This window comes from Miniopterus natalensis, chromosome 1, assembly GCF_054644295.1.
Source record: "Miniopterus natalensis isolate mMinNat1 chromosome 1, mMinNat1.hap1, whole genome shotgun sequence".
Lineage (NCBI taxonomy): Eukaryota > Metazoa > Chordata > Mammalia > Chiroptera > Miniopteridae > Miniopterus > Miniopterus natalensis.
In genome coordinates this window covers 201,292,084-201,317,205 of record NC_142081.1, presented here as the reverse complement: position 1 = coordinate 201,317,205, position 25,122 = coordinate 201,292,084, and the positions used below count along the sequence as shown (strand labels likewise).

At 62.9% G+C, this 25,122-nt stretch overlaps 1 protein-coding gene across 3 annotated transcripts; it reads right to left on the bottom strand.

The window, feature by feature from the left end:
• Nucleotides 1–3,170: 3,170 nt before the first annotated feature.
• On the bottom strand, nt 3,171–24,223 carry CTBP1 (C-terminal binding protein 1). 3 transcript variants are annotated; one of them, XM_087828697.1, is made up of 10 exons: nt 24,115–24,201; nt 17,794–17,989; nt 15,901–16,055; nt 9,280–9,424; nt 7,333–7,539; nt 6,462–6,676; nt 5,660–5,790; nt 4,847–4,974; nt 4,221–4,338; nt 3,171–3,907 (listed from the first exon to the last, which is right to left on the bottom strand). In XM_087828697.1, the coding sequence occupies exons 2-10, from the start codon at nt 17,798–17,800 to the stop codon at nt 3,721–3,723; spliced, it is 1,293 nt and encodes a 430-aa protein (XP_087684823.1). In that variant the 5' UTR covers nt 17,801–17,989; nt 24,115–24,201; the 3' UTR covers nt 3,171–3,720. The 3 variants fall into 3 exon arrangements, with proteins under 3 accessions (XP_087684823.1, XP_087684811.1, XP_087684818.1); XM_087828685.1 differs by lacking the exon at nt 17,794–17,989 and having other exon boundaries at nt 24,115–24,223; XM_087828692.1 differs by lacking the exon at nt 17,794–17,989 and having other exon boundaries at nt 3,171–3,904; nt 24,115–24,223.
• Nucleotides 24,224–25,122: the final 899 nt, after the last annotated feature.

Below are 25,122 nucleotides of genomic sequence, written 5' to 3'. Positions count from 1 at the left end.
TGGGGGCGGGGGGTAGGGATGAGGGGATTGAGTACATATTGGTCATTACAGAATAGTCCTGGGGATGTAAAATCTAGCACAGGGAATATAGTCAATAATATTGTAATAGCTGTGTGATAACTATGGTGTCAGATGGGTACTAGATGGCTACTAGATTTATTCGGGATGGTCACTTAGTAAGTTATATAATGTCTAATCACTGGGGTGTACACCTGAAACTAATATAATAATGTTGGTCAGCTGTAATTGAAAAATAAAAATGATATATATTTTTTTGTTAATCCTCGCCTGAGAATATGTTTTCCATTGATTTTCAGAGAGAGTGAGAGGGGTGAGAGAGAGAGACATTGGTTGCCTCCAGCACGGGCCTTGACCAGGCCGGGGATCAAACCTGCAACCCAGGTATGTGCCCTTGACCTGGACTCAAACCTGAGACCCTTTCGTATGCAGGCCAACGCTCCAACCACTGAGCAACACTGGCCAGGGCAAAATAAAATGATTTAAAAATGAGCCCTGGCTGGTGTGGCTCAGTTGGTTGGGCATTGTCCCATGCACCGAAAAGTCACCGGTACAATTCCTGGTCAGGGTATATGCCCCAGTTGTGGGTTCTGTCCCTAGTTAGGGTGCATATGGGAGGCAACCGATTAATCTCTCTCTCTCTTGAAAAATCAATAAAAACATAGTTTAAAAAATAATAAAAATGAAAAAACACACGCCTGTACACGTTTTTCACTCACTGCGCGTCTGCCTATTTGTTGGGAATATACCTAGGAGTGGAAACGCTGGGTTTAGGCTGTCTCGGTTGGGCTCCCTGGGAAATGGACTCTAAATGGGTGTTAGTGCAGTCGGTTCACGACAGAGCAACCTCAGCAACACCCTCTGAGGCCCCAAGGGAGCATCACTGGGCAGAGGGGCCTCTGAGCTGGGTCAGACTTTCCAGACTGTCAGTCAAGGGGCCAGATCTTTGTACCACAGTATTAGCTCCATGCTGCGTGCTGGCTTCCCCAGGAGTCAGCTCTGCTTGGCTGAGGCCAGTGCCCAGAGAGCACCCATGGGGGCCATCAGTACCCAGCACCTCTAGTGGCTACGGAATGAATGCCTTGGTCCCCAGGAGATGTGGGGTGGACGTGGTCGCGCTGCAGGCTGCGATTTGCAGAGGGCGTTTGCCTGTCTAGCACGTCCTGCAGGGGACTCTGGGCAGCCTTTTTATTTCGAAGGATCTGGAATCAGGGTTAACGTAACCTCACAATGTGAGTTGTAGCCTCTGGAAGTTTGTGTGACATGAGTCATTTCTTCTTCGAATATCTATTAAGACCCACCACTGAAGCCTTCTGGATTTGGGATTTTCTTTAAGGGAGTGTTTTTTGGGTTGTTTCTTTAAAGCTGTAGAGAGCGGCCGGGCATGGCTCAGCAGTTGAGTGTCGACCTTTGATCCAGGAGATGGCGGTTCGATCCCTGGCCAGGGGTGTGCCGGAGGCAGCCGATCAATAACTCTCATCATTGATGTTTCAACTCCCTCTCTCCTTCTCCTTTTCTCTCTCTGAAATCAATAAAATAAAAAATAAAAGAATTATAAAGCTGTAGAGCCATTCTGACCTTTTACGTTTTGGGTCACCTTGGCATGTGGGGTTAGTTCCTCCAAATTGTCACCTGTTTGCCCTCTCCTGTCCCTCAGTGACCTCGGGGGCTGCAGCGGCAGCCTCTTCAGTCCTGATAGTGGGTATACTTCTTTTCTCCATTTATGTCAGTTTTTTAAATTCACTTTTTCAAAGAACCAGCTGTTCACTTGGCAGACCCTCTCCCGTTTGTTTTCTTGCCAGTTCTACTCTTAGACACTACTTCTGTCCCTCTGTGATTTTACATTTCATTTTGCCATTCCTTTTCTGGTTGCTTCAGACGTATAAATTTATCGTAATTTCAGCCTTTACTCTCTTCTACTTGTCCCTCAGTCTCTCACGTTTCTCCGAGGTTGATCACTTCAGCTATTTTCTGTCATCAGCACTGCCAAGGGGGGACAAGGGAAACAAGTGAGGACAGAGGCCGAGGACTCTCCAGAACCGTGTGAAGACACAAATCCACGGGCTCACGAAGTCCAACGAGTTCTGGGAGTAACTGGAAACAGACCCACCTGCAGCCACCAGCTCCAGCGACAGGACAGACGCAGAGCCCAGGGGTCTGGGAATAGCCACAGAAGGGACCTCAAAGGGACGTGAGCAGGCCCGAGACTGAGAAGTGACAGAAGGCATGTGTGGAGTGGGGACAAAACAGCTCCTAACCTGGAATTCTGGGCCCAGCCAACAGCTAACCAAGTGTGTGGGCGAAACCAAGACATTTCCCCATAAACTTCCCACAAACTCTTCCCCCAGCAGAACACTGGAAAGACCACTAAAGGATGCGCCCGGAGGCACAGACAAGGGAGCAGAACCCAAGAGGTGACCCCAGGCACCACAGCCATGGCGGGGAGCTGGGAGGGAAATGCCAGGCCCGGAGGGCGCGGGCTGGCCGTGGCCCTGTCTGGTGGATGGATGAGTGAGCACGGCCCGGAGTCAAGGCCATGCCGGTCCACAGGAGGGCAGAGGACAGGAACGGGGCGGGGTGCAGGCCACGCGTGGGAACTCATGGGCCTCCTGAGGTCATGGGGTACAGGGAGGGGCTCAGAGGGGTCGGGGTGCTCCCACATGCACGGCTCTGCTCGGCACACACGCGGTTTCTGGGGGAGCCGTGGAACCATCTGCCGTGGTTAGCGGAAAACAGCCGAGCTCGCCTTGCGCTGTGCGTCTGTCGTGGAACCGGGGCCTCTGCTCGCCCGGGTCACGGGCAGTCCGAGGGAGCAGCACTGAGCAGGCGGCCGCCGCGCTGGCCCCGGCTGGTGCTCAGACCACTCCGGCTCCCAGGCAGCAGTGGCTCCCCTCCCTCCCTCCCTCATCCCACGCGAGCGTGGGGACCACGGCCGCTGCCCGCGTCCCCAGGGCTGCCCGCTCCAGCCCTGAGTCCCACCAGGGTCCCGTGAGAGAAAGCCACTGAAACACAGAGGCTGGGTGTGCCGGCTCTTTCTGGGACTTTTATTTCTTTAAAATAATTCATACAAATGGTTACAGTCACAAACATGATTTTAACCAAAATATTGCTAGCCTACCACATCAGCAGGACGGCACCCCCGGCGCCCCGGCCGAGCGCGCCGAGCGCTCCCGCCTCCCCAGCCGCGCGGTGCCGTCATTTGGAACAGGGGGGGTCATGCCAAAATTAGGAAAAACAGCCTGTTTTGTTTTTCTAAATTATTCTAAAAATAAGACAAGCAGGTAGAAAAAACAATGCACTGTGTGGCGTAAAAGAAAAACGGGAAGGATTCGTAGTCCTGAGAAGTTCGCCAGCGGCCCACTGGGCCTGCTCCGCCGGGCAGGGGGCTGAGCGGCCTGGCCGCCTCGGGGCTGGGTGTTGACAGCTAAGCAAACAAATCCTTGGCGACGTTCTAAAGGCTGCACACAGACGGGACATTCGTGATAGAACAACTACTAACTTCTCTTGCTTAACCAGGACGCAGGGAACACGGGCAGCGCGGGCCCTCAGGACGGGACTAGTCAACGGGGGGAGGCCGGCGCCACCGCGGCCGCCGCCTGGACAGTCTCTGGAGCGCCGCCGCCACCCAAGGGCGCCTCCTCCGCAGGCGCCTGCCCAAGGCCGGGTGCTGGCACCGAGGCTGCAGAGCTCCGCCCCTCCACGCTACAACTGGTCACTCGGATGGTCTCTATCCGCCTCGGGCTTGACGGTTTGGCCAGGAGAAGGGGCGTGGGGCGGGTGGGACACTGGGGGCAGGCCGTGGGACAGGGACATGGCGCTGGGGACAATGCCTTCAACTGCGGCCGGGATGCCGCTGGGAGCCACACCCACCACACCTGGGGGGTACCTGCTGGGAAGAGGGAGGACTCATGAGACCAGTGGCAGGGCAGGGAGCTGCTCCCCAAGGCTGCCTGCTGAGAGGGCCCCGCTCTGGCCTCCCCCCACCACAGCCAGGCCCCTGCTCCCAGGATGGCCTCCACCCAGAGGGTCTCCTTTCCACCAGGCCTGAAGGCCACCCCTACCCAGACCTGGACCTTCTGTGTTCTCTGGGGCCCATGGGAGCACAAACATCCAGAGCCCCTGGCTGGGCCTCAGTCCCACCCAGAGTCATCATGGGGACCTCCCATGTCCCCCTGGCCCGCTGTCCCCACCTGCCCACTCACCTGTAGGCGGCCCCATTGAGCTCAGGGTGCACAACAGCTGGGTCCATGCTGGCCCAGTGGGTGGCAGCTGTCAGGTGGTCCTTGTTGACACAGTTCTTCAGGCTGTCGGGAATCCGGCCTGTTGATGCAGGGGACACGGCAAGGACAGCATCCGTGTTAAACAACTGCCACTGAGGGGACCCCAGGAGTGTGGTGGCTCAGTCGAGAACACAGGGTCCCGCCGGTCTGGCAGAGTCACCCTCACAGCTCGGTGCCCTCAGCTTGCTGGTGCCCCCACCCCATCTGCTAGGCCTGGGGACTTCAGAGAGCAGCAGCGGGGCCCAGGCCAGGTTTATGAGTGTCACACAAGCTGAAGCCCCTGGTGCATGACAGCAAACGAGGGTCATAAACAGGACATAAGAGAGGGGCCTGAGCCGCACATGCTGGACCAGAGGAGACCAGGGCCGACCTCCTCAGCCTCGGCCATGACCTCCGCCCAGGGCGGGTCTCTCCTCCCAGCCCAGGGCCAGCCCAGGCCGGACCTGGCTGAGTGAGTGAGAGGTGGGGGTGCCCCCCGCCACATGGTGGGTGCTCACCTCTGAAAGCCTCAGAGGGGCCCTGGGCCTGCTGGCGCCCACCCCGCCCACCTGTGATGGCTCTCCGGATCTCCCGGGCTGCCTCCTCGCGCATCTCGATGGACGCCTGCTCACTATACCAGGCCGCGTGGGGGGTGCAGATCAGGTTGGGGGCATCCTTCAGGGGGCCCTGGCTGAAGCTAGGACAGCACACTGCAGGTCAGTGCCATGCCCAGGCACCCACCCCTCCGTCAGACCCAGTGGGGCCCCAGGATGGTCACCCCTGCCCACGGCTCCTGACAGCAGCGGGAGGGGCCTCACCTGGAGGGAACGCTGCCATGGCCACCCCTGCAGGGGGCCCTGGCCCCGGGAGCTTCCACTCTCAGACCCCAGGCCCTCCTGTCACCACCATTTCCAGGTGGAAGACCCACCAGGGCTGGCCTCCTGCCCCAGACTAGTTTCTCAGCTGTGGGGCCTCTGGACACTACCACATGGGGGCCAACAGCCTTGCATACCTGGCAACCCATCAACATGGTGCCCTGGGCACTGGGCATGAAGCGCATATCTGAGCCCTGCCCCCTCTCCAGCAGGTACAGGGCACTGAGTTGTCCTGGCCCACATGCTGGCCACCTGCCTGTTGAGACTTGGCCAGGCCCTGGGGGAAGGTCCTGGAGCAGGATCATGGGCTGGACACGGAGCCCAATTACGCCCTGCCCTTGGATGGTCAGCTGCTGGAGGCTGCAGCCTGGACATGCATGTGGGCACTGGGGCCTCACTTCCTGGGTGCTGATGCTGGCTGGTGGGCGGGGTGTGAGCCTGGGTGAGTGAGAGCCCGGCCAGGGAGAGGTGCTGTCTCGGGACCCCCAAAGCGCTGCCAGGAGTCACCTAAAGGGTTCTGACTCGTGCACGTCCAGGGCTGCACCGCGTATCCGCCCCTCCTTCAGGGCCTGGGCCAGCGCCTTCTCATCCACCAGGCCACCCCGGGCTGTGTTCACCAGAAAGGCCCCTTGTCTCATCTGGAAGATACCAAACAATGCCAAGAGCCCGTCAACACATGCCTCCTGCTGTCCCCTGGCTGGAGGAGGGCAACAGGGATGGCATACGCGGGCACTTCCCAGCCAGGCCTCCCAGGCTGCAGGCTCTGCCAGGGAAGGCCTCACGGTCCTGGTTCCCCTGGTCTGGCTGAGGGCGCAGGGCCTGTGTGGGCCCCACTCCACCACTGTGGGAAGTGGCCCTGGTTCCAGCTCCTGCGGGACACAGGGCAGCTCAGGAAACATGGGTGAGCATGTGTGCTGCAAGCCCCATGCCAGCTGCCCAGTGCCAGCACCTCGGCTGTGATGTAAACCTCAACCCTAGGGCAACCCAAAGGCCCTCGGTCACTGTGTCCATCCCATTTGCTGAGAACTTGAAGCTGAGCGGCTCTGCCTTTGCCACAAGCACACAGCCTAGGAGCTTCTGGGGGACAGTCCAAAGCAGTCTGTGCGGCTGGCTTCTGAGCAGAACCAGGAGCTCGGCCACGGGAGGGGAAGGGAGCTGGCCCAGGCCCCAGACACAGCCCTGGGACCAGGGGGGACCTTGGTTGAGGAGAGACAGCCAGCAGAGCCCTCCTGTCTCACCAAGTGTGCCTTGTGCTGGCCAGAGCGGGCACCCCGCCGCCCGGGCCACAACCTCTGACCCCGGGCCCCACCTGCTTGACGGTGAAGTCGTTGATGAGGTGGTGGTTGTGCTCGTTGAGGCCACAGTGCAGGGTCACGCAGTCACTGTGGAACAGCAGGTCCTGCAGGGTGCTCACCCTCTGCAGCCCCAGCGCCCGCTCCGTGCCGTCCGACAGGTAGGGGTCATAGAAGAGCACGTTGAAGCCAAAGGCCTTGGCCCTCAGCGCCACCGCCTGCCCCACGCGACCTATGGGAGACTGGCGTCACCTCGGCCAGGGCCCCTCGCTGCCTAGGCACACACTCAGAGTGGGAGCAGACTCTGGGCTCCAGGGCTTCTGTCCCCTAATACTGAGCGTGGGGCCACCAAGTCAGTAGCCACAGGACCCCCAGCCGGCTGAGCGGGGGCTGGGGGCAGCCTGCAGGAAGCACAGATGGATGCTCAGTGGACACAAGGCACGAGGGGACAGTACTTGGGGTGGGACTGTGGTCAGGCCTGCTCCGTGTGTGTGCTGGACCCTGGACAGCCACCTGCCACTGAGCCAGTGGGTGCATGAAGGAAGGACTGTGTGGCAGGGGGTGGGCACTTTCCTCTACCCATGGCAGCTGTTGGTGACAAGCCCTGATGGGCAAAATGGGAAAGGGACCCCAGGGCCACTGGCCCTCACCTAAAGGCCATATCCACTCAGTCATCGCCACAGGCGGGGGAGGACAGCAGGGTGGACCATGTGTGTGGGCATGTGCGTGACCTGTAGGCACCTGTGTGACGTCTGTGCGTGTGGCCTGCCTGGTGCTCCTGAGCACATGGAGGCCAGCACAGCCTCTGTGGCCGAGTCCCCTCCACCCCACGCTGTCCCTGGGTCGGAGGTGCCCTCATCACGGAAGGTAAAGGCAGAGCTAACTCACCCAGTCCGATGATGCCCAAAGTTTCCCCACGGATCCTGGCTGCTCCGGAAGCCACCTCCCGGATCTGCTCGACGCTCTGGACCCGCGTGCCCTCCCGCAGCGCCTGGTGCAGCCAGGTGGTCCTGCGGTACAGGTTGAGGATGTGGCACATGGTGGAGTCGGCCGTCTCCTCCACGGACGCCGCCGGCACATTGCAGACAGCGATGCCTGGGGACACAAGACACGCCTGGCGGTCACCACGGCACCCTGCTGCTCCACTGTGAAAGGCCGAGGACATGTCCCCAGGCCACCAGTAGACTACAAGACAAGCGTAGGTACGTGCTCCAGGCCATGTGGAAAAGCTGCTCACAGGCCCACTGGGTAGACAGGGAGGGGACAGGACGACCGGCCACCTGGGCAGATGTCATACCTGGTTCTGCCCTCGCTGGACCATCTGCCCCTCAACCTTCCAGGAAGGGGTCGTGGTCAGGATAGAATCCAGAGCCAGCCCCACAGTCACCCACACCTACAGGTCTGTCTCTATTGTCTTCCTGGGCTCCCCAGGCCAATGGTGGCCCCCATCTTCCCATCCCCCCAAAGCTCCTCATGGCCCTCCTCCCACTCCCCACGCTCCCATACCCCCCATCCTCCCAGCCCCTGCCCGGTCCCCTCAGCAGAGGTCACCCAGCAATAGAGTGACCCTGGAAAGGGAGCCAGCTCAGGCTTCTCCAGGCCGAGCCTTGGTCCCCAGTTCTCTGCGCAGCCCTGGCGCACACGGGTTGGCTCCCACCCTGAGCTGACGCTGCCCCTGGGCTCCTGCCCCAAGGAACCTGCGCCCCCCCTTCCTTCTGAGCCCTGGCCCCTTTCACCCTTGTCCCCGACACCTGCATGACTGTCTCTGCAATGAGGAGGCACCTGGTGGCCAGGCTGGGGCCTGGCGCACAAACGGCTGCATGAGGACCCAGGAAGGGCTGCACCCCGGCTCCCTGTGAAAGGCAGGATGGGGGGGCACAGGGAGACCCAACAGGAACCAAGCTGCCGCCCACTGAGAGGGCAGGACAGGTCCCTGGGACTTCCGCGGCCCCACCTGCGAGGGCCGAGGGGATGACAGCGTGGGGCCCCAGACTGTCCCTGGCTGCAGGACAGAGCCCAGCCTGTGACGTGGTGAAACGGGCAGACTCTGCACAGGCACGAGGCCCTGAGGACGCCCGGCTCGGCCAGTGTCCGGGCCGCAGCCCCACACCGCAGGGCCTTCCTGGAGGCACTACCCAGGACCGTGTCTGCAGTGGGCACGAGGGGATCGCATGGCAACAGCGGCCCCAGGACGTGAGGTCAAACCCTCGGCTGCTCTGACCTCGTTCCCCAAGCGCGCGGGGGGCCAACGCCAGGCGAGAGACCCCAGCCACCGCTGCAGCCGGCCCGGGCGTGGCCTCGCCCCCTGGGCTGGGGAGAGGCGGCACAGCACCGAGGAGACAGCAGATGCCTAGCACGGTACAGCTGGCTGTGTGACACTGCTTCAGTGCGTCACACGTGTGCACATGTACACGTGTATATGTATGTAGTCACGTGTGCACACTCAAGCACGTCCTAAGTCACAACACACGGCCTCTCCACTGTGCCTGCTGGGCAGGGCCGTGTGAAACCCAAGGATGTGCTAGCCGCCGGCTGGAGCTGACGTCCCTTCCTTCCCTGGGCCCCGGGAGTGTGGGAAGCTGAGGCTGGAGTGCCGGCTGCCCACCGCCAGGACACATGCCCGGCCAGGCTGAGGAAGGCTGCCGTGACCGTGGCCCGCAAGGGAACCGTGGGGCCCGACGCTGCGGCCCCACGGTGCCAGCTCCTGGGTCACCGTCAGCCACGCCAGAGGCAGTGGCAGGATGCCGACTGCGAAGCGGACCAACTACAACAGGAACGAGGCAAAGTCGCGCCAGGGACACACCAGGACGCCGCATGGAGAAGGGGACGTCTTACCTAAGTCCCCGGCTGACTTGATGTCAATGTTGTCGAAGCCACTGCCGATCCGGACGATTATCCGGAGGGCTTTGAACTTCTCCAGGTCCTCGCGGGTCAGCGTGATGGTGTGATACATGAGCGCGCCCACTGCCTCGTTCAGCACCTGCGGGAGGACAGCACCGTCAGTGCCCCAGGCCAGCCACCGGGCCCAGGGTGGAGGCGCCTGCTGCCCTGTGGTCCCGACTCCGGCCACCCAAAATGAGGCCACATGGAAACACTGCCCCCAAGCCCAGCCCTGGCTGGGGTGGCGAAGGTCCTGCAGCCTCCCGTGTGCGCTGCAGGCTTTCTGGGGTTGGAAGCCCCGACCTGACCTGGCAACTCAGCTCATCAAGGAAACCAGGGGTCCCTGTCCCCCTACCCCCTGCCACCAGCACAGAAGGGCACAAAGAAAACGCACCAAGGGCAGGTGTGGGCACCAGACACTAAGTAGCTGGGAAATGCCAGGCGTTGGGAGGACATGTGTCTGGAACCCCAGCCCCACTGTGGAATGGAAGGACCCGGGCCCCTGACAGACTGCCGCCAGGAAGGGCGGGAGGGCGGGAGGCACGGTGCCATCCAGGGGCGTCGTCACTGGGGGACGGGCTTGTCCTTCCCTGAAGAACACGGCAGTGGCCGTGTAACTGAGGACACCCGCCGCTGAGCGCAGGGCCGATGGACCGTGGCTGCTGTCTGCCCCTCCCCAGAGCCTCCTGTGCTGACCCTGGGTCTCCTGGATGGGAAGGGAGGCCAGCCATGGGCTGTGCTGACCCTCGGTGCCCAGCACAGGGAGGCCGAGACCCACTGCGCACAGCCCGACGACGCCCAGGCACCACGTGTGAGGAAAAAGCAGGGAGAAGCCTGTCCCAGCCAGAGAGGCCCAGACCTTGGGCCCGTTAGTGAGCACGCGGCGGTTCCCAGGTGTCGGATGCAGTGCTGCCACCTGCCTGCCTCCTCCCCCAGAGCAACAGCCTCCGCTGCGGCTGGACATACGGCCAGCCAGAATCATTTTCCCCGCGGTGGCCTAGAGGACGCCGCCCTGGGCGCCACTCTGACAGGGCCAGACGGAGATGGCTGGGTGGCCGGGCAGGGGCCTGGGCCCAGGACCTGCAGGCGCCGGCTGGCCTGGACTCTGACATGGAGGGAGTGGCCCTGCCTCCACTCCTGCGCTGAGGACCCGGGACCCACTCCTGGAGGCAGGGCAGCTGCTGGGTAGCTGTGTGGCCGGGGGGAGGCATTAGGCGGCCGGGCACAGACCTCTGGTGCCAGGACTGGACTGGGTGTAGGAGGGGGAGGAGCACTGTGTGACCGCAGAGTAGCTGCCAGTGCCCATGAGGGGCAGAGGGACCTAAACAGGAGGGTGTGGGGAGGTGGACAGAAAGTGGACATGGCTTAGGCAGTGGGCATGGCGAGGGCCACGGGGTGCAGGGGATGGGGGAGGGCTGGGCCGGTGGGACCTCAGGAAGACCGCTCTGGACTCCTGTGCTGTAAGGACTGGTGGGGTAGCCACAGAGCTGGTGAGGAAGGGCCCTGGGGGCGAGTCAACTGGGCAGATCTGTGGGTGTCCACTGTGGGCAGGTACAGCCGGAGAGGTGGACACATCGATCACGCCTGAGGAGCAGCAGCCCCGGCCTCAGAGACGGGTCATGGAGGGAACAGCACCAGAGAGGTCCGGTGCTGGCCTGGGTGGGACACACGTGGGCCCCTCGCTGGGATGAGCACGTGGAGGCGGCCAGACCGACAGGCCCTGGAAGCACAGCTTGTGCGCGGGCGGCATCTCGTTTTAATCCCAAGCACTTACTGTGGCAGTAAAGCCTCCAGCCTGTGCAGTATCACCCGTGCCCCATCCCAGCAAGGACAGTCCAGGGGGTCGACAGGCTCCCACTGTCGGGTGCTCAGCTGCCTCCAGTCTGTGCTCATTTCCTTGACATCCACCCTTAGAAACGCAAACTAGAGGGTGGGCTGCAGCCACACCAGGGGACTGACCCCAGGCACCTACCATGAAGTGCTGGGCACTGTTTAAAATGGTGAGTGTGAGCCTGGCTGGCGTGGCTCAGCGGCTGAGCATCGACCTAGGATCCGAGAGATCACGGTTCGATTCCCGGTCAGGGCACACGCCCGGGTCGCAGGCTCCATCCCCAGTCGGGGGCGTGCAGGAGGCAGCCCATCAATGACTCTCATCATGGATGTTTCCCTCCCTCCCTCCCTCCCTCCTTCTCCCTTCCTCTCTCTGAAATCAATAAAGACATTTATAAATAGATAAGTAAAAGTAAAATAAAATGGGGAATGGGATGGATGGTAAACTGGTGTCTATGGTTTTAGCTTTAATTTGCATTTCTGAATGTGACTCGCCCACGTTTCTTGGGAAATTCTTTTTTCCTGTCCTAGTTGTTTCTCTAGCATATCTGTACCAGTGAAGTGCTCAGAATTAGGATTGGGCCAGCCGGGCGTGGCTCAGCGGTTGAGCATCAACCTAGGATCCAGGCAATCGGGGTTCAAGTCCCGGTCAGGGCACATGCCCGGGCTGCGGGCTCGATCCCCAGTCGGGGGCATGCAGGAGGCAGTCGATCAATGACTCTGTCATCATTGATGTTTCTCTCTCTCTCCCTCTCTCTCCCTCTCTCTGAAATCAATAAAGACGTATTAAAAAAAAAAAAAAAGAATTAGGATTGAGACACTGCTCAAAGCCACTCCCCTGCCCCCACACCCTGTAGCAGGGAGGCCACGCTCAGATGCAGATGAGAGCCCACTGCAGTGTCAGTTCTGTCCAGAGATCCCTGGGCCAGGGCCACCACAGCCACACCGTCTGGCCTCCAGGTCCACTCTCCTTGCAGGCTCCCATATTCCCTTTTGTGGTTGCAAAGTGGCCGCAACACCCCTGGGTATCACATCAACCTCCCAGGGGAAGTCTGGAGGGAGCCCCAGGACAGTCTGTCCCTGAGGTTGGGGGGGCTGTCAGCCGGCCCAGGAAGTGCCGTCAAAACCATGGTGTGTGTCCACTTCCAAGTGCCCAGCTGCCTCGGGCCACGGCCCCTTGTGTTCCCCAGCATAGGGTCCCTGAGTGCCTGGGGTGGGCGTCACCTGCTTCTCGCAGATGCTGCGTTTGCCTCCTGCCCATTTTCTGCCGGCCTGTCCTTCCTGTGGACCTGGGCACCATCCGACTGTTAGCGTCAGCCCTGCGCCCCGCAGGCCCTCCGTCTCCACCGTCTCAAGGCAGCGCCTCTGCAGGTACTATCGCCCTGCCACCCAATCAGACCCCTCTCCCCCACCTGCGCTTCCCACTCGCACCCCGTGGGCATGGGACCCCTCGGGCGTGACTCCAGGGCTCGCCAGTCCTTTGTCCACAGACTGAAAGCCATTTCCATGTCCCTGGGCCCCCCAGGAAGGGGGCTGTTTCCGGCTCCTGTCCTGTCCACTCAGCACGGAGGCCGCCTGCCCAGCAGCCGCCCCACCACCCACTACAAAGCCCACGTCTGCGTTTCCCCTAGATTTTTATCTCATTTCTGACACCACCCAGCACCTTGCTCCCGGGACTGGACTCTTCACCACTGATCGCCTCGCCCGCGCAGGCAAAAGGCCCCTGGGCGCGGGCCGGCTCCAGGCCGGCGGGCTCTCCCGGAGGGGGGACGGCGCCCCCTGCCGGCCCCTGGTGGAAGCACGGTGTCCTGGTTCTCCTTTCCCAGGGTCGCCTCTCAGTCCACAGGGGGCGTCTCTAAGGACCTTCCCCAGAGTAAAGGAAACCTGCCTCTGCCGCAGCACCTGCAGCCCACCTGGTGCAGTCCTGGCTGGAAACCGCTCTCCCAAAGCTCTGCACACCCACCGTGGGCTGGGCTGGCTCTTGTCTCCGTAGGCAACACCCACCGGCACTGGTAAACCTGAACGTGCCACGGTGGAGTGTCCCAGGTTGGTGGCAGGGAAGCTGGAGTCTCTGTTAGCTCTGAGGTTTCCTTCACCGTATTGTGGGGATGACTGCAGTCTCTCCTTCCAAAGCACTGAGATGATGTCGGCTCCCAGCCGGCTGTGACGAGACGGAATCCCCGAGCCAGTGGCACATGAGGCAGGCTGTTTCCCTCCCACGCCAAAGCCTGCAGACGGGGCCCAGGGAGCCATCAGCTCCACAGCCACCAGGGTCCTGGGTTTCTGACTTGTCCCGTGCCAGCCCCAATGCATGGCTCCCTCCTGTTCCAGGTGGCTGCCGAGGATCCAGCCATCACGTCTGGTTTCCAGAAGGAGGGAAGGAGCTTTGCGCACGAAGTCCGCTCTCCTCTCCCTGGCTGGACTTGGTCACTCGGCCCCCCCTGGGGGCAAAGCTTGGGGAAGGAAGTGCTTGCCCAGGACCGTGTGTCCACTGGGAAGGGGACACACCTGAGGGGACTTGGGGCACAGAGCTCAGGGGTCTGCGGGCCCCTCCTTCCTTTCCATTTTTCTTCTGGGGTTCTCTGGACTGTGTCTTCCAACTTTCCCACTAAACGTAGTTTCCACACATTTTTAATTGCTAAGCTCGTCCTGGGGCAGGCTGGTCCATGTCTCGCTGAGCAGTGCTTGCTGCCCAGGCAGGAGTCTTCAGGTCTGAGGACACTGCTCAGCAGTCCCAGCACACCGGCCGGCAGCTGTGCTTCAGGGAGGCCGGGCGGTCGAGGGCAGAGGGGTGCCATCTGTCCTCTGCCGGGGGCGGGGCAGCGGGCTGTCATGCTGAGGGCCCTGTCCCTGCCCTCCCTGGTGGCTGTTCACGCGCTCACGTGGTAGCTCCCTGAGGTGGTTTTCCTAAATTACGATTTTAGAAGAATCCACCTGTTTTGTAGTCAAATTTATCGGGAAAACCTGTTTTAATACTCCCTACGATCTTTAAAAATTTCTACCTGCAGGACTCTTTTCTGTTCCATATACTTTTTAAAGAAATTTCTTAGTTTGATATAGTTTAAGGCTCACAAGAAATTGCCAAAATTGTAGAAGGTTCCCATGTCCCCTTGCCAGCTCCCTCAGGGACAACCTCGCACACGACCAGGACACTGCACCTCACCCACTGCCCCAGTTTCTGTGCCGCACGTGCGCACGCGCCCAGCTCCGTGTGATTTTACCACCTGTCCCTCAAGCAGCCACCATGGACGCAGGGCAGGGCTGCCAGCAGCACAGACACTGCTGTCAGATCCTCAGTCACGCGAGTCCCCACCACCATCATCTTGTCACCAGAGAGTGACCGGCATCCACCCACACGACCCTTAGACATCACCCTGCCCCCAGCACCGTGGCCTCAGGCCACGCACCCGGTCAGCAGTGGACTGATCAGCAGCTGGTTCCCTTTACTGTGTCCCCCACACGGGGGACGGCGTCCGAGTCTCTCTGGGCCCAGACACCAGGAGCGAGGCTGCTGAGAAGCTCCACACGCAGGCTCTTCTGTGGACGTGAGTGTGTTTCTCTGGGATAAACACCAAACTTGTGACTGTGTGGGCGAGACAGGCACGTGCCCAGCCTTGCAGGAACCACAGGTGTCCTCCAGGACCGCAGTGGGAGGCTCTGTCCACGCGGCACTGTCCTCCCGCCTGCATCGTGTCCGTCAGCTCTGGGAACTGTCAGCCGGCACCTGGGCGGACGTTGCTTCTGGCCACCCCCTACACCCCCGCAGTTCCAAGACTCTGTGAGAAGCATGTGGACTCCACACCACGGCCCCTCAGGTCCCCCGTCCTGTCTCCATCCTACCCACTGAATTCTCACTTTCAGCTTTGCTCTTTCCAGGTCTCGATCTTCTAAAGTGTTTGCCCGTGTCTGCGGTGCCCCTTCAGTCATCAGTTCCTTGTCAAACGTCACACTTCGCTCTCCTTTGGCCGTGGCTGTCCTGAGGATCCAGGTTTTTGCTCAGCTTCTGTCTCCTCCATGCCTGGTTACCCTTGATTATGGACAGACACAGCACTACAAACGACTCACAGAAATGACGAGGCCTGGGCCAACAGCGTCCCTCCTGAGAGGATGGCACCATTTGCTGGGACAGGTGGCACAGCGTGGCCGACAACCCAAGTTCAAGGCTCAGTGAGTGCTGGGTTCCAGTTCGTGCTTCTCCAGGGTCTCACCCAGACCAGGGGCAGTCGGCATGGCCCCATCTCGGCAAGGGTGCCAAAGCCGCCTCAGCCCTCAGCCGCCTCTTCCCACACGGCAGGCTGCCCCGTGCAGGCTCGGGCCTCTCCAGACCCACTGGCTCTTGAAGGCTGCCGGGTTTCTAAACTGTCCAGCTCCCCTCCCCCGTCTCAGTGGAAAGGCTGCTCTGAAGGACTTAGTCGGCCGAGACTACAAACAGAAAACCAGGTTAATGCACTTCCCATCGTGGGGACCCCGTGACCCCGAGCAGACACAGTGCTGACAGCTGCCACCAGCTGCCACCACCCACCTGCAGGCTGCTGGGGACCTGGATGCTGCGGCCACTTCCCCAGGCTCCACTTTCTGGGGAAAACTGGTGGTAATGGAGGTGACTCAAGAAGCCGCAGAGTAAATCCCGTCTCCATTCTGGACAGCGCCGGGTGCCCTGTTGTCCACTGAACCTGCCAGGTCCTGCCTGGTTGGCAGCTCCGATCCCACCCGCCTTCCCCCACCCAAGCACCGCTGTGCTGTTACCTTCTCGTGGATCTCCTGCGTGGACTGCGCATCACAGAAGGCCACTGTGGCCACGTCCTTCAGGATGGGCATCTCCACCGTGCAGTCCCGGCCATCCAGCAGTGCCACCAGGGGCCGGGGGTGCAGGGGCCCGTTCATGATCGGAGGTCGGACACCTGCAAACGACAGACGGGGCAGCTCAGCCTCCCCAACGTTGGCCCCAGGACACCCACTGCCCTGCTGGCCCTACCACCCGACACTGCGGACCCGGGGATGAGCGCACGCAACATCCAGTCACTGGACCCCCATCAAATGTAAGTGAAAAACCCGTAGGAAAAGTGAAAGACAGCCCGGTGTTTGCGACAGCTACTGACGCCACAAGGACACAGGCCAGTGGTGACCGGCACTAGCGCAGGGGGCAGGGCGCAGAGACAGCCTGGGGGGGAAGGGCGGGTCCCTGCAGCCCTGCAGGGTCGACACCGTGTGGCACTGGGACACTCCAAGCCTGGGGGTGCCCCATGTTTCTTCTCTGCCTCAGGCTGCAGCCCAGCTGCCCCAAACCCCGACAGGGACGTCCCCCAGGGCATCACCTCCCTGCTACAGGTGACCAGGCTAGAGAGTGCCGAGGCAGAAAGGGTGAACACAACAGTGCAGCAGGACCTCCCTACACGGGACAGCTCAGAGGTACGAAAAACAGCTTCTTCCGGATATGAGGCAGCTACACCTCACTCTGGACCAAGGTGGACACGGGTGTCACAGATGCCCCCGCCATGCTGGGCCCCACCCACCCTGTCACCACACGGCCTCGCAGACTCACTGGGGCCCCCCCACAGGCCAGGGCGCGGGGCAGCTGCCAGGCTCAGGATGCGAAGCCAGAAGCAGGGTGACCATGCTAGACCCCCACTGCCCAAACCGCCTGTCACGGCCACTCCTCCCACTAGTGCGCTGCTGACCGACTGCCTTCGAGAACAGCAAAGATGCGGAGATGCTGAGACCCACAAGCCAGTGGCCCTCAGTGTGGGGTCTGCAAGGCCAGACCGCTGTGCCCAGGCCCGCCCGCCTGCCCGCCCAACAGCAGAGCTAAGGAACGGGACCACGCCTGGCCTCCCTGGCTCTACCAGAAGAGCAGCCACCTTTTATCCCAGCATGAATCAGGTTCGTCCCCGTTACTTTTAAGTGACTTGACAAGTGCCTACTTTCGTTTCCAGTAAATAAACCAATCGACACAACCACCTGACCAAGCGCATGGTCCTTGGTGGCCGCGGGCACAGAGCAGGTGGCAGAGCCAGAACCTCCTGCCAGGGACCTGACGCAGGCAGGCAAGGGTGCAGGGTGCTGGAAGCCCCAGCTGGGACCCAAGGGGAACCTCTGCCGAAGACCAGGACACCGCGACTCAGGAGAAGCAGACGGAAATCCCACCAAGGGGCTGCCCTAGCTCAGTGTCAGGGCTCCTCACCGAGGGCCCTGCCGGGGGGGGGGGGGGGGGGATGTTGAAGGGGAGGCGGGGGGGGGGGGCAACTGCAACTGCGCAGTTGGTGCAGGAACAGGTCTTGGCAGCGAGATCCTAACCCAGCACCGAGTTCACAGCACGACCAGAGCAAATGTGACCTGTGGGCTGGGTAGCCAGCAGGGACTGCGGGCCTCCATCTGGCCCCCAGGACCCACCTCACTGCCGCACACGGGGCCTGACTGAGCACCCACCTCCCTCGACTCCTCTTGGCAGCAGCAAACAAGGGCCACTGGGCTCTATCCAACACCAGGAAACCTCGCTTGGGTGAGGGCAGCCTCACCCCCTAACCCACGGCACGCAGAGTGTGCCAGCCTCGGACGGCGCCAGAGGACTCTCCCAGGTGCAGCGCCTCCTGGTGGTGGCGGGGGAAGGGTTCACTGCCAGCACTCCTGCCCCCTACCAACCTGACATTGCCTAAAATGGGCTCAGCTTCCACGACCATGAATTCGACTTTTCAACGCGTTCTATCTTCAGAATCCCCAGGCAGAACCGCGTCCTGTCACTGGATGCTCATCCCACGTCTGTAATTGTCTCGAACCAAAGCTCCTAGGCTCTCGATCCACAGCAGCCACTGAAGCCTGCACCGGGCTCAAAGTCTGACTAAAAATTAAACACAAGAGACACGTTAAAATGCCATCGAGGGTTAACCAGAACTCAGACTCCAGCACGTCCACGAGGGCAGAGCTTCTCACGCGACCCCATGCCCACAGCAGCAAGGCTGGGGCTGGCCTGGAACCTGGGGCCAGCCTGGAACCTGGGGCCCTGCCCTGGCGTGGGAGTGACCGCAGGGACATGGCCAGGACAGAGACACAGCGAGGTGCCTGCCCTACAGGTCCAGCACCAACATCCCGTCCCCTCCATGTCCTCGGGACCCCAAGGGCTCTGTCCCCACCCAGACGCCCCCAGTGTCCACGAGCCAGAGAAGGCACTGGGAGCAGGTCTGCAGCCCATTCTGGAAGCTTCTAGCTCTGTGACTTCCTGCAAGGCCGCCCTGGAGGGGCTGCAGGTGCAGACCTGACAGGGACGCCAGTTTCCTGCTTCCCACATGCGAGCCCAGGGAAGCCTTCCCAGGACCAGCACTCGACGCAGGTACAGCTCCCCCAGTGCTGCGCAGCTCTTCCCAAGGGCAGGACAGGGACAGCAGCCAGGGCCGGAACAGGCTCTCCATGGGGCAGGCGGGCCAGGGCGGGCAGGGGCTTTCCCAGCTGGCCAGGAAGGGGCATGCCACACCCTGCCCAGGTCAGAGGCACCCGTCCCCCGCCACACCCACTCCACATGGACAGCGGCTCCAATGTGAAGGACTCATCACAGGAGGGACCCGCCTCCTGAGCTCTCGACAGACTCACAGCCACCTGGCCCTCAACTCTGTGAAGTGCGCATTCCAAAAACACAGAACACAGGACACTGAACGTTTGGGACATTGAACGTTTTCCGTTGCAAATGACGGACCTCCTTTAACTGCATTTCACAAAGTGTTCAGTGAGCCACAGCACAGCAGCTATCACCCCACAAACCAGGACACGAACGCCCGGGGACTGCTTTGGGACAGGGCAATAGGCCAAAGAGCCCTCGGGGGCCCTCAGGGAGAGTCCTCAGGCCCCTGACCAGCGGTCAGCAGGTGGCAGTGGGTCAGGATGGGACAACAAGGCAGCTTCACCCTCCACTGGATCTCCACAGGAGGAGCCCAGGGACAGCGTGGGGGGGTGGGGGTGGGCAGGGGCCTGGGGCAGCGCACCGTCCCCCAGGACACAGGACACAGGCCGCCTGACGCAGGCACCCAAGGACACAGGCCGCCCAAGGACACAGGCCACCGGAGGATGCCAGGTGCCCCAAGGACACCTGCCTCAGGTCAGCTGATGGTCAACAGCAATTGAACCAGCCCCCAGGTCTCAGCTCGCCCAGCAGGGCTTCCTCTGGGCCCCTAGGCCTAAGCGTCCCAGCAGCAAACTCGAACGCTGGGGGTGGGTGGGTGGGCACAGGCCTGCGCTGAGTTCCCTCCTGTGATGTGACTTCCATAGACCCCAAAGGCCTGCAGCCCAAGTCGAACTAATTCCTTCACTTCTCATTCCCGAGATTCCCAGAGTTGCCACTAGCCTATTCCAAAAGGCAGCGGCCCCTCCCGGGGTCACCTTGGCTGTCACCAGTGAGTAGCGTCCTGCACATGGGCTACACGCCTGATGGCCAGGATGGGGCCCTGCCCTCGTGGGGCCCAGGACTCAGCCCCACGCATGACAGCTGGCACTGTGCACAGGTCCCATGTCCTCTCAGCCCTGGGAGGTGAACCAGGCCCCTTGGGAGCTCGGGCATCGCGCCCTGTGGTCTCCTGTGCCCATCAATTTTTCTGTGAAAACAATTTCAAAAAGAAGCTCTGCTCCGTCAACAGCTGGCCAATGGTTCCAGACCCAGGAGTGGCTCTGAGGGCCTGTGTGTCCCCTTCGTTAGGTGGCTGGGATGGCCCCAGCCCCCTTGGTGACCCTGGTTCAGGAGTCCACATTGGGGAGTAGGTGGCCAGTTCCCCAGGACACCTTCCAGGGCAGTGACTCAGTCCCCTCAGCAACAGGGGCCAGCGGGGAGCATGAATGGGTCACCTCACTCACATTGCATTAGGGTGCCCAGGGCTTTTAGGTGTGAGGCCGACCTGGTCAGGCCGACCCATCCAGTCTCCCACCAACTCACAGCAAAGCTGAACTACCCTCACCCACACTCCCACTGCACAGATGGACTGGGTGGGAGGGGGGCTGTCAGAGTGCCTTCACCTGCCCTGGGCTGCACCTGCCTGTGGGCTGCACCTGCTGAGGCTACATCTGCCCAGGCTGAACCTGGGGAGGGGGACTGCACCTGCCAGGCTGCACCTGCACTCTCAGTACTTGAAACTCCCAGGCTCCCAGCCTCACCTCCTTCCAGTCCCCAGTGTTCACCTCTGTCGGCACTCCCAGGACAGGGGTGTCTGTGTGCACCCACCTCTGCACCTGGCAGGCGTCCCACACACAGGGCTCTGGCGTTCAGAAAGCACGTGGGGAGTGAATTCTCACAACCACCCTGACACGCACCTGCTGACCCCCATCACATGGCCAGATCTGGTCCTCCAGGGACTTGTGACACCATCCACACACCTGCATCCAGTGACTCAGCCAGGTGACAGAGCTGCAGGCATGTGCCAGGCGTCCCACACAGAACTCCAGGACGGGCAGGTGACATGCTTGTGCCCTGTGCTCACCACGCGGCACCCATGAGCTGGCCCGACCAGGACAAGAGGCACGGCAGGGTCTTTAATTGTGATGCCAGCACCACACTAGTAGGACACCAACAAGGGGCCTGTGCAGGGGACACACCACCCACCATCTCCCTCATTTCCCGGCAAGTCTGAAAATGGCCTGAAGTCATTTATTTTAAAGGAAATGGAGGAAGAGGAAGGAATACAGGAGGATGACCAGGACAGCTCTGGCCAGTGTGGGTGTCACACAGCTGTCTCAGGTGGGGCCTGAGGCTGCAGCTGGCACACTCTGGGGTTACAGGAGGCGCTGAGCCCCCAGACCAATCGCAGCAGGTCCGTCGCTCCTTGCAGTTCACCCAGAACTCAGCCCCGAACGTCCTGCTTCTTCCCCAGCCTCAGTAACCGCACCCCCCCAGACCCTGGAAGTGAGAACTTCATGCTCATGGAAAAAACACTGGGGCAGCAACTGCCCCCCCCCCCCCAACATGTTATAGCTGCTGCAGGGACACACCACAGGACTCTCAAGTCGGACTCAGAAAAACCTTGTGGTTAAGGGCCAGCCAGCCAGAGTCACAACCTCTGCCACAGACAGTGCCTAACAAATCACCGTGGACACCGAGCCGACCTACAACAGGCCACAGTCCACACCTGGGGGTCCGGAGGGCTCCCCTCGGGCTGCAGCACTGGCCCCCGCCCCCCACCAGCCAGACCAGCTGGGATTTCTTCCAAACCACCCCAGGTTCCAGTCCCACCAGGTCATCACCCTTCTCCACCGAGTAGATGGCAATGCCAGGGCCACCCAAGGCTTTGAGCCACGTGTCTTCACAGAGTGAGGGCCAGGACCCGGCCCAGCAAGGGTCCTCCATGCCACCAGGAGAGGGAAACTGGGTCCTCTAGGAGAGCTGTCCCAGGATAAAAGCCTCACAGCGCCATGCCTTTGACCACCATGACCACAGCACCAGCTACCGACCAAATGCATAAGAGCACCAACAAGCAGATGGCATCACTTGTGGACATTGCTGGTGGGCATCGCCCCGATGCTGCTCACACAGGAAACTCAGCAGGTGAAAAGCCGTCAGCAGAGAAGTCCCATCAAGGGCCCAATGCTCTGGATGCAGCCAGCTGGCCCCCAAAAAAGGCCCCAACAAGCATCACCGGCCAATGGGCTGGTGGGGAGCTGAGGCAGACCCACCTCTGAACCCTCTCCTGCTGGTCTGTGTCTGGGGTTGCTCAGGGAGACATCTGGGGACACTTACTACATGACAGGATCTCTGGGATGCCACCACGCAGGGGGGATGGGCTGCAGTTCCCCTCAGGGGCCCAGATGCCCAGCTCCCTGCTGTGTATTTCTATACAAATGAAGGTGCTACCCTGAAGAGAGGGTGGGGTAGTCCTGGGGAAGAGAGAGAAGGCGCACTGTCCAGGCCGTTGGCCCTCAGGAGGAGCCCGACCCTAGCCCTAGGGGTGGGAGCGGGTGAGGGCTGGTTCAGCACACCAGAACGAAAGCCATCCTGTTCCCCTCTCCATGGCGGTGCCCACTCCCCCCAAGAGAAGGGTGAGCCTGCTGAAACCCTAACCAATCGCAGAGGTCATCGCTGTGAAGGGGTCTGGCTCCTGGCCGGTTCCGGCTGCTCCAGGAACTGCCAGCTTAAAGGCCAGTTCTCAGGCACCCTGGTTTCTCAGCAGGCAGGCAGAGGGCAGGGCCAGGCACCCCGCCAAAGAAAGCTCCAGCCTCCACCTGCTGGCTCAGGTGTGGCGGTGGCCCCTCCCTCCCAAGGGCCAGAGCCCCATCCACAGCCTCCAAGGGCACAGGGAAGGGCAGTGGAGAGGGAGCCGCAGACCCTCCGGGCGGAGGGGCCCTCCCTGCCGCACCCTCCACGCCCCTCCCTGGAGGAGGCCCCAGCCTGGGCGCTGGGCGCCGCCAAGGGCTACAGAGGGTGCAAGATGGCCACTGACAGCCGGGCGGAGAGCAGGCTGCCTCAGGCCCCCCGCCCAGGGGCGTCCCACCTGGTCCCAGGCTCAGGTCCCCAGTGTGGCCTAGAGCCCTTGCGTCTGATGCAGACACGAGGGGAAGGCGCCTGGTGGCAAACAGGACGGGGCCCAGCGCTCTGAATTATTAAGGTGGAAAGAGGCCGCTCCGGGAAGGGGCTGCGGCCGGCGGCCTGCTGAGTTCCGTGGGCAGGGCGGGCGGCCGCAGGGCTGCAGGGCTGCCCCTCAGCTGGACACTGTAATTTTATGCATTTTCAGATGTGGACAAAACACCCCCCCCCGGCAGCACAGCCGGCTCTGGAACAGCCCCTGCGGCCCACAGGCCGGCGGGCCGAGCGCGGTCACCCTCCCCCTGAGCCGGTGCTCGCCCTTCATCTCGTCTGTGCCACTCAAGTGAGCGACATGCCCAGGCCACCGACGCCCGGGCGCAGCCACGACGGGAAGCGAGGGGCACGGCCCGGCGCTGAGGGCTGCGACCCCGGCCAGGCCCTGGTCCGGGATCTCCCCGGGGGCCGGACACCCGAGATCTGAGGGCAGGACGCCCGAGGGCTGGGCGGAGGGGACATGGGGGTCTGGGAACCTCAGGTCCAGGCCTCGGGACAACCAGGTCTGGGGAGGGACACCCGGGACCTGAGGTCTGGGGGAGGGACACCCGGGATCGGAGGTCTGGGGAGGGGACACCCGGGATCGGAGGCCTGGGGAGGGGACACCCGGGATCGGAGGCCTGGGGAGGGGACACCCGGGATCGGAGGCCTGGGGAGGGGACACCCGGGACCGGAGGCCTGGGGGAGGGGACACCCGGGATCGGAGGTCTGGGGGAGGGACACCCGGGATCGGAGGTCTGGGGAGGGGACACCCGGGATCGGAGGTCTGGGGAGGGGACACCCGGGATCGGAGGCCTGGGGAGGGGACACCCGGGATCGGAGGTCTGGGGAGGGGACACCCGGGATCGGAGGCCTGGGGGAGGGGACACCCGGGATCTGAGGTCTGGGGGAGGGGACACCCGGGGTCTGAGGTCTGGGGGAGGGGACACCCGGGGTCTGAGGTCTGGGGAGGGGACACCCGGGGTCTGAGGTCTGGGGGAGGGGACACCCGGGATCGGAGGTCTGGGGAGGGGCACCCGAGATCTGAGGTCGGGGGGGCCGGACAACCGAGGCCTGGGAAGCCGGGCACCGCGGGTCTGGGAGAGGCAGGGCCGGGGCACCTGACAGGCCCGGGGCTAGGGGCGCGGGGCCCGGATGCCCGCGGCGGGCGGCGCGCCGGGTCCGAGGGGCCAGGGCCCGCGCCCCTTTGTGTCACCTGCGCGGGCGGCCGGCGTGAGGGCGGCGCCGGCGCACGCGCACTCGCGCGCAGCCGCCCGCGCCCGGGCCCCGCGCTCCCCGCCCGGCCCCGCCCCGGCCCCGCCCCCAGGCCGGCGGCGCGCGGACGCCGGCGCGCACGCGCACTCGCACACAAAGCGGCGGCCCCGCCCGCCGCCCGCCGCCCCGCCCCCGCGGCCGGAAATGCGCGCGCGCGGCCTTACCGAGCGGCAGGCCCTTGTTGAGCAAGTGCGAGCTGCCCATTGAACGGCGCGGCGGCCGCGGGCCCCGACGAGTCCGGCGCGCTCCGCCGCGAGCCCGGCGCCTGGGGCGGCCGGGGCGCCGTCCGCTGCTCCGCCCGCTCGCCTGCGCCGGGCGCCGCCGTGCCGAGCCGCGCCGCGCCGCGCCAGCAGCCGCTCCACCGGGCGGGCGGGGACAGGCGCGCGCGCGCGCGGGCGGGGCTTCCGGCCCAGCGGCCTCCTGTTTCCCGGCGCGGGCGCCGCGCAGCACCACGCGGGCGGCTGCAGAAGGCGCCCGCGCGCCCCGCCCGGCCCAGGCTGCCCACGTCGGCGGCGGCCCCGCGGCGGCCGGGCCCGCGCGCTCCCCGTCCGCTCGCGCCGCACCTGCCGCCCCGCACGCCTCGCCTCCGCGCCCCGCACGCGCTCGCCGCCCGAGCGGCGGCCTGGACGGGCCCCGGGCGAGCTGCCCTCGCGCGCTGCGCGCGGCGCTGGACGCCAGCCCCCAGCCCGGCGCAGGGGTCCCGGGCTGGCCCGGGGGGGCCGGGACTGGCTGCCGCGGGCTCCCCGCCCCAGCCCGAGAGGGTGGAGCGGCCGGTGCTTAGTTCAGATGTCCAGGAGGGACCTGGCCCCAGGCGAGGTGCCCGGTGATGGGACGCACCGGCCCAGCCCTGGGGACCCTTGCGCCCGGACGGGGCGCACGCGGAGCTCTGGGGCAGGTCCGCGGCCCAGGCGGGCAGTCCTGAAGACCTGTGTGCTGTCCGCTGGTCTCTGTAATCTGTAGGTCAGCGAGAGCGTGGGGGGGCCCTGGGGGCGGCGGGGCACAGGGGTCTGACCCTCCCGCGGCGCTCACCGATGAGAACACCGCCCAGGCTGGGTTAATCAGAACATTCGGGTCGCGAGAAAACGGGATGTGCGTGAGCATGAGGCCGACCTCTTGGAGAACCTTCCTAAAGACAGACGCAGAAGGAGCCTGGAGGGAAAGATTAAAATCCC

Coding starts and splice junctions, on each gene's coding strand:
- CTBP1 (XM_087828685.1), bottom strand. CDS start 24,154: ATGGGCAGCTCGCACTTGCTCAACAAGGGCCTGCCGCTCG. Junction 9,425..15,900: donor CGCAGGAGATCCACGAGAAG/GTAACAGCACAG, acceptor GTCCTCCCGCAG/GTGCTGAACGAGGCAGTGGG. Junction 3,908..4,220: donor CTCAATGGGGCCGCCTACAG/GTGAGTGGGCAG, acceptor CCCTCTTCCCAG/CAGGTACCCCCCAGGTGTGG.